Source organism: Trachinotus anak, unplaced genomic scaffold (genome assembly GCF_046630095.1).
Source record: "Trachinotus anak isolate AG129_WGS33_773 ecotype Australia unplaced genomic scaffold, CSIRO_AGI_Tana_v1 ptg000007l, whole genome shotgun sequence".
Taxonomy (NCBI): domain Eukaryota; kingdom Metazoa; phylum Chordata; class Actinopteri; order Carangiformes; family Carangidae; genus Trachinotus; species Trachinotus anak.
In genome coordinates, this window is record NW_027273858.1 from 5,329,452 (window position 1) to 5,338,111 (window position 8,660).

The 8,660-nt window shown below is 40.0% G+C and overlaps 1 protein-coding gene across 1 annotated transcript; it reads right to left on the minus strand.

The window, feature by feature from the left end:
- Position 1: 1 nt before the first annotated feature.
- Positions 2–7,417, minus strand: thumpd2 (THUMP domain containing 2). The gene is made up of 11 exons (XM_071480038.1): positions 7,214–7,417; positions 6,277–6,415; positions 5,467–6,120; positions 5,198–5,334; positions 4,724–4,801; positions 4,545–4,597; positions 4,010–4,097; positions 3,528–3,599; positions 2,996–3,110; positions 1,919–2,039; positions 2–1,555 (listed from the first exon to the last, which is right to left on the minus strand). Exons 1-11 carry the CDS (start codon positions 7,322–7,324, stop codon positions 1,207–1,209), a joined length of 1,917 nt encoding a protein of 638 aa, XP_071336139.1. The 5' UTR covers positions 7,325–7,417; the 3' UTR covers positions 2–1,206.
- Positions 7,418–8,660: the final 1,243 nt, after the last annotated feature.

Here is an 8,660-nt window from a genome sequence, read left to right on the forward strand (position 1 = left end):
ATTTTAACTTAAACCTATGTAGATTTTATTTCCTGCAGTTTTGGATCCATGCAATAAGCCTAACCTGCACAGCCAGCAAAAACACGGGAAGTTTACAGCTCAGAGAGAAATGAGTGAAAACACTAAGCCTGGCATGCCCTTGTCTAGACTTTCAATGTAAAACTGGGCTAAGCAGGGCTGAACTGTGGCAGATGGCAACAATGTGATTCAGCTGTTGGGGTCTGTTAGAAAAGCAGGACAAAAGTCCCATTACAGAAAACTTTACAGTTGTCACTCCTTATAGCAGTGGTAAGGTGAATGGTGGCCTGTGGACCAAATCTACAAAGACTTTTGGCCCCCTGACAAAAGCTTTCATAGTTTGCATCAAAACTTTGCATTATTTTAAATAAGCCACTATAAGAAACAAGGTGGTTGGTGTAGAGGCTGGTGTGAATCCCAATAAACATGACATTTTAACAACAACTACAATCACTGATTTGCATTTCACACACAAATAGGTAGAAGTCCAATAGACGTGGCGTGTGGATAACACCCATCAGCTACATTTAGTTTTTTAGTGCAACACAAAGCATGTGTGCACACGTCAGTCATTCATTGCCAGATGAGTTTTAAGCTAGAACACACTAGCTAATGGGGAAAGTGAAAGATGCCCCCGTATACAACCTAAGATCAACATGTTTTATGAACCTGTTTTATTCTTAAAGGAAATAAAACATTCACAAATAAAATACTCAAAAAAAAAAACCCAAAACAAAACTTTGTGCCTCTTTTTGTGCCAGGAGTTTTTTCAGGAGACAAATGCACCATTTACTCTTGTTTGGGTAACGCTTGCTAAAAACTAGGGCCTCTCTGTTTTAGGAAATCACTGAGCCTTTTTGAAAAATGGATCTATCTGTGAGCTGTTTCACATCTTCCGTAGGAATGAACAGGCTTTGGCCTGAGTACCACTGACAGGGCAGGGAGGCAAACTGGAACATTTTTGGTTTTGGTCTCTTCATAGAATTGGTTGACAAAATTCCCCATTGTTTCTAAAAATATATATTTCTTCAAACATTTACAGTAAAAAACAGCAGGGAAACAAGTAGAAAACATGTTACAGAGTAGTTGTAATAAAGCTTGGCGTTTCAACATCACTACTTATTTTTAATGATCAGTAACAAAATAAGGAAAGTAATTAATTTGAAATGTGACTCCCATCAACACTGATCAAACATCTATCTTCACATATTTATGGATAAGTCCATCTATCGCACCTAAGCTAACTCTCAGAGTTGCCTGGTGTTTCAGAGAGGAGAGGGGGGGAGGCAGACTGTGTTGTACCCCAGCGTGAGTGTCTGTTTCCTCGGTAGGTAAGGATTTCATCCCCTGGTGGATCTGGAAAGTCTGCTGCGTTCTGGAAGATCGAGAAGGAGACTGGCAGCCTTGTTCTCCAGTTTGAGACTTTGTTTCCTGCTCAGACGGTGGTTCAGTGTCTTTTTGTGCCAGGAGTTTTTTCAGGAGAACAGACAACTGAGGACTCAGGAGGAGAACCAGGGTACCACCAACACGGAGGACTCTAGACACAAACAGTCATTAAATTAATTTCAATTAAAACTTATTTTTGTATAGACAACAGTAAAAAGTGGTTGATTTTGCTATTCACTAGTTAAATTTATAATAAGTTAAAATGAGTTGACTTTATTTTCAAATAACAGAACAAAATGTATTATTGTCTACATATACTACGCTGTTGTGCAACTTGACTCAGAGGCTAAGAATTCTGCAAGCACGTGCACACACACACACACACACACACACACACACACACACACACACACACACACACACACACACACACACACACACACACTCTAACATTTTCTGATTCACTGAACAATTCTAAACTAAACAACTGAAACAGACACAGAAGGACACAAACCTCTCCATCTCAGTCACAATGACTGGCAGGTTGGCAGCCATGTTTGTTTTGGTGCCAAACTTCCTGCCAAATGGCAGGTCACAGACCACAGCATCTACACTGTCGCTGGCCAGAGGCAGCACTGCGCACACAGAGGAGGACAGACAAGCCAAGAGGTAATTTAACACATGACAGCAGGGTTCACGCTCACCTCCCACTCCCACTGATTCCCATCCAACATACACAGCTTTGGATCCGCAGTGAAATAAATAGAGTTCAATTTCTAAAAGCCACACATAGATAAACCAAAAATCACTTGAATTTAATGATTTGATTTCTCTAAGACATTAACGACTCTATTTGTAGCACTATTAGGATTTTGCCAGTTACTAATTTAAGTTGCTTACAATGCTTTAAAAGCGATCAGAACATATTTCAGTTTGAGCTATTCTTAGGTTTATGTGTCAATTTTTCAAAAAGCAGATGTTTCCTCTCATACAAAAAGGAAATGTGTTTTTTTTAAGCATCTGCATTTCTTGTTTCAAAGAATAAATTATGTATTTTTATATATTTACTTGCATCTATAAACCACTGCACACAGAAACACACAGAACCAGGCAGGTTTAATAAAACCTCTGAGCATGGCATGCATATGATGATGAAATATTTATATAGCAAAACTACATTTTTGTTAGTGTGACATCTTGGTTTTTGGCTGAATTATGTAACACTTACATATAAATGGATTAAGTATGTGTATTACACTTATTACACAATACACACACAATAAACCACAATATTAACAAACTATGTCACATGTATTTCAGTAACTGATGATCATTAATTCAGGAACACAGGAGTATCTTTGACATCTATTGTCAAAATATTGTAGTTTTGGCCTTTGACCTTTCCACTAGCCTTTTACACATCTTTACTGTACAACTCCTGTACAATCCTGAAATCCAAATTGATTGTACAGAAGCACACACTGTCAGTCTCTCTGGTTATGAATATTAGACTAAGGCCAAAAATGTGAACGATTTAATGACATCATTACATCTACATCACTCTGGTAATTATTTAGTGTGGGTGTCCTACCCATAGATGAAGCTTTAAGCAGGTGTATCCTGTTTCCCACCTCTGCAAACTCTATGTTCTCATTGGCCCGCTGCAGCTGTCTATCATCAATGTCCATACCCAGGAAACAGGCAGCCTGAAAATCCCATGGAGAGTGAGACATCAGATTATAATAGTGGTGTTCCAATTCAACACTATACATTATAACTAAGAACTAAACACTCTGTATGATGGCGTGAAAACATTTGACGTTTCTAGTGAGATCACAAAATATTTGTCAAATTATAGTGATCGACAGTCAACGTCAATTAAATCATATACTAATTGTGACAAGGAACTATAACAATTAGACTGTTTTAGTGTATGTCTGAACATTTTTCTTTGCATTAAGTTAACAACTGTATAAAATGTGCACTCATGTGGACCAGGGCTGAACCATTTTTTAAACATTTTATATGTTTTGTCTGATTCCAAAACTTTTAAAAACCTATAAAGTTTACTTTTCAGACTTTTCTACACTTGACAAAAGTGCTGTGTAGCCTTCTGTCCTGACCTTGTGTTCCTGCGCTGCTTCTATTAAGATGGTTCCCACCCCACACATTGGGTCGACTACACAGAAACCTGGCTGGGAAACAGGAGATAATATACAGCACAGTCAATTAGTCAACCACATACAGTGCAGCTGTGACTGAAGGGCAATATTACATCACAGTCTGACTGGTGAACATGCAAATGCTTTACAACAAAGACTGCCAACTGTCTGGACAACAAACATTATGCTAAAGGTTTGACAATGAGGTCAGCTTTGGTGTAGCAGCTTTAAGGCTGAATGGTCTAAACCTGCCTTGCTTTATTAGCAGGTTGGTAAAACAAAGACAAAGGACTCTTGCATCATGTTATAATGTCTTCTGATTTGCATACATAAAAAGTGTACACATAATAAAGTAGTTTCCTCACAGATTTTTGGAAGCCATAAATCCACATACACTATCAGGAATACAGAAGCAGGCACCCAGCAGCTGTGTGTGTTAGTACCTGTATCTGAGCCAGTGAGGCCATGGCCCAGGCTATGGTAGACCTCAGTCCTGTGGTCTTAATGTAGCTCCGGTTAGCCAGAGGTAACCTGAAGGAAAGAAGTGGGACTCATAACTTATGACAGCTTATCAAATAACTTAACGCTGCAATAAGGAACAGGTCTACAACCCACCACCATATCTAAACCTACTGTTCTTCTGAGATTTGGATTTTTAGTCATGTTTGGGATTATTTGGGGCACAAACAGCAGCACCTGCTGTTCATGAGTGATTCTGGATTCTGGCTACCAAGTGAGGCTGCTGGCCACAGCGCCAAAACTCATACAAACTAAGACAGTAAGAAATCAAACTAATGAAAAGTTTAAGTTGCAGCAGAGAAAGCAAACCCCAAAACACAGAGAATATTAGAACTATATGTTGTTATTACAGATTGGCTATGTTCAGAGTCTTCTTCTTTAAGGGGCTTTGATGGACCCTCCAAGAAGATAGCATACAGTCATTAGTAAAGTGTTGGATGTAGAGAACGAGTTAATTACCTGGTCAGTGGAATCCCAAGCAGGCAGTGGTCATCACTCAAATAAACATTTACCTGCAGTTAGACCCATAAAAACAGACACAGCGTTACCATCTTAATAGCCTGGCCACAATAACTGTATAATCAGCACAAGCAGTACAAACAAGGTTTTTTTTGTTTTTAACACAATAAACAGTTTACCTCCAGCTGTGGATTCTTCAGATCAGCCTTCCAGCCCAGCAGTCTGCCCAAACCTACTCCAATCACTTTGCTCACCTCCTAGATAAAGGCCATATAAATATATTAGATATATTTTGCAAACACATAATACTCCTCTGAACATATAACATATAATATACACACATTTATGCTTTCTGTATGTATGGGGGGTGTTCTGTCTATCCATTTGACAATTTGATGGAGAGAGTAGTCATTTGACTGCAGGACTTGAATAATTTAACACTTTGTGGCATGCCCACAGATCAATGCAACTGTTATATTATTAAATAGATTTTACACTATGTGCAGCTATTATAGGATTTTCGGAAGCCTAAACAATGATCAAACTATCTGTGTTTTCTGTTCTCAATTACATCTTAAATGAATGAATGCACCTGCAAGAGACAATATTCTGACGTTAAACTGCTTTGTCAGATGCATTTTCACTTCCACTACCTGTGCGCTGAAGTATCGAGACAGAGATCCAGTACACTTGCAGCTGATCCTAAAAGAGACGGGGACAGAAGGAGCAATCTCTGGTGTGATCCTGCTGGTTTGCAGTGGTGTCTCATCTTCTCCTCCAGTAGTCTCCACTTAATTACATGGAGGCAAACATGAAAAAAAGAAAGAAGAAAGAAATCGGCAAAGGAAATGAGAAAATGTCGGCCTTAAAAACTGAAATAATAACTGTTGAAATGAAAACAAAACACAAAAAATCTGATTACCATGTTTCACATTTTCCACAGCACAGTTCTCTGACATGTCATCCATCTTCCTGCTGCTACTTTCTACATCATGGTCTATCCCTGCTGATCCTCTGCCATGCAAAACAGTTTCTGATATAATTCCTTTTTTTACATTACTGTCCATTACCATCCTTCTCTCCTCTCCATCCCCATCTTCATCCTCTCTCTGTCGTTCGCTCTCAGATGTCCTCTGTTTCCCTACATCTTTGTCACTACCAGACTCCTTGTCATTGTCACTCTTTATCTTTTTCTCCAGTGTCTGGGCTTCAACTACACAGATTTCTGTGCTTATCTTTTCTCCCCTCTGCACCGGCTCTCTTTTCCTCTTCTTCTCCAGTGTCTGATCTCCATTTTCTTTGCCACTTCTTAGCCCCCCGGTTCCACTTTCCTCCTCCCTCTGCTCTGCTGTACTCTTTCCAATCTCCACATTGCACTTTGCCTCCTCTTCCCTCTGTTCTTCACTCCCTCTCCCCTCCTCCTTCTTCCTCTTCACACCCTGGACAGCACTAGATGTTTTGACAGTTGTTCTCCTGCAGGCTAGCTCCCCCTGCAGGCGGCTCCATGTCACTACAGCATTGGTCCATCCATTCCTGTCACCCAACAGTCTCGACTGCAGTACAGAGGCTGCCTTTGCTGTGAGTTTCACAGAGAACACAAGTCAGAAGTTGATAATCAGAATCACATTTTCTGATTATATTAAGTAAAACAGATGAAAAGGAATGAAAGACCAAGGTATTCCATGTGTTTTGTATTACATGTATCTGTGTATCTGTTGTGTTAGGCTGGTACCTGGGCTGGTGTGGGCAGAGAGCTGCACAGGTGAGTCATGTTTCAACAGGAGGAAGAGCCTCTCTGCAGCCTTTAGCTCACTGACTCTGTTGATCCTCGCTGAGGAGCTGAACAACACTTTACCAGTCATCTGACGCACCTGCACACACACAAACAGCAAAAAACAGCAGGCCGGTGTTTAAATACTTCACCTCGTAGCAAAAACAGCAAGAATTCAGTCCCGCTGATACTGAATTGTTGAAGCGGACGCTGATGTCCATATTTAATGTCATATTCTAAATAACAACAAGAAACATTACCCTTCAGGGGAAAGAGCAGAGATGCTATTTTGCACAGCAAACGCCACATATTTAATGAGCGTGGCTGTTGTTAAAGCCATTAACTACTAACTACCGAGCAGAAAAGATTCTCAGAATGAGAAAAACATAGGCTGGTCTGATTAATCTGGATGTCTGAAGCATGCAGATGGTGAGGTCAGGATGTGGCAGCAACGCCGGGAATCCATGGACCCAAACTCCCCAGGTGATGTGGTGGGCCGGGAGATTTGCAGCATGAATGTGCAGCTGACAGATCTGCAGAACTGATGTGATGCAATCATGTCAACACGGAGCAGAACCTCAAAGGAACCCACCATCTTGTGGAACCCATGCAGGAACTACCCAGTATCAGTCTGTTGTTTGGTTGGTATCAGCAGTGTTATACAATGTTACACAATTTTGAGATGCTTTCTCATATTTTAATTTTAGAAACATGAGCATTTATCAATATTAATGATGAAAATACACCTTCAGCAGCAAGAAAAAAAAGCTTAGTAATTATTACTGCATATAATACTGAGACAGGTCAGTTTGAACTTGATGTTTTCAGTTTTAATACTTCAGCTTTAAATCATATGTTGAGAAAAGAGACTTCACTCGTGCTGACTAGAAATACCCACATCCTCGGCTGCCAGCTTCCTCTTCACCTCGTCTGATAAGAAAGGCTCCATCCCGTTACCGGCGGTGCAGTAGAAACGGAGTAACCCGCCGTCACTTCTCGGTTCAGCCATTATTATACTGTAAAACGTGTTCAGCGTCAACACACGCTGATTCCTGCTAGTGAAAGTCCGCCATATTGGATGGTTTGTTTACACCGGAAAAGGAAATGCGTTCTCAGGCTGCAGTGAGTAGCCTTGGCCAGCAGGGGTCTGTCTAACACCGGAAACTGCCACTAACAAACACAAACAATCTGCATTTTTAATTTTTCATCACAGTGTGAATGTAATAATGTGTCGCCAGTGCTCGCACTTGTTCAGATCGACTTTATTTTTTAATTTTTCTTTTAAACATTAGCATGTTAATGTGATGCAGCAGCACAACAACAACAAACCTTATTCATTTTGTGGTTCATCTCATTTTAATACGTTTTAATACTTTAATACTTCATACCCAAATGCCTCAGTGGAAACATTAGGTATTCAGACAAAGAAAAACAAAACATCAACAAACTGCAAAATGTGCACATACAGGCATTAAATACACACTAGTTCAGACAGATAGGCCACACATGCACATGCACACACATCTCTGCTGCAGTTCATTACCTGGAGGCAGTTCTGAACAGGTGTTCTTCCAAAGCTGGCAGGAAATCTCTAATAAACCCTTCGGCAGAGAGAAGTCCTTCACCACAATTCTCCCTTTGTCTCTCTATCTATTGAAGTCAGATCCTCGTTCCATCTGTGTCTCAACAGTTCACTCGCTAAATCTCTTTCTTATCTCTCTCTCTCTCCTCCTGCTTGGTCACACTCTCCCTGACACTTTTTAATCTCCCTCTTTTCTCTGTCCGACATTTTAATGACCCCAAACATATTTAATCCCCTTACTTTGGTTGATGAAGAGTGTTCTGCTTGTTGCCTTGTACCATAAACCTCTCAAACACTGACAGGGAAGTGTGACCTGCCACAGTGCAGTGCATGCTCATAACAATGTGAAGAATTATGGCAAGGAAATACATTTATATAACAGCGAACATGAGCATTACTTTAGACTGATGTAATATTGCCTCAGCGGGTGAAAATTAGATTTCCACTAAATCAGTAAGTGTCATTTCTATACAGTTTTTATTTCCTTGTATGAATATCCAGACAAATTCAAATCAAATCACATAAAGATATGGGGGACATGTTCAATTTCCAAATGAGCAAGTGACATGTGACAACTCATTACCAGTAACCAACCAAAATAAAGGTGGACTACTTTACTACTATTAGATCTACAAATATTGATCAAATACTTTCTGATCCAACAGACATGGGGCATCAGGGATGAAAATGTGCTCTCATTGAGTTCAGCACATTGTCAATTTATCCCATGTAATGTGCTACAGGGGATGAAAAGTGATTCTCT

What these genes read in the sequence shown, in the direction of transcription:
- thumpd2 (XM_071480038.1), bottom strand. Translation starts at nt 7,324, where the DNA reads ATGGCTGAACCGAGAAGTGACGGCGGGTTACTCCGTTTCTACTGCACC. An exon ending in CTCTGCCCACACCAGCCCAG is followed by an intron (nt 6,121 to 6,276) that starts GTACCAGCCTAA and finishes TGAAACTCACAG; the next exon opens with CAAAGGCAGCCTCTGTACTG. An exon ending in GCTTAAAGCTTCATCTATGG is followed by an intron (nt 2,040 to 2,995) that starts GTAGGACACCCA and finishes CTGTGTGCGCAG; the next exon opens with TGCTGCCTCTGGCCAGCGAC.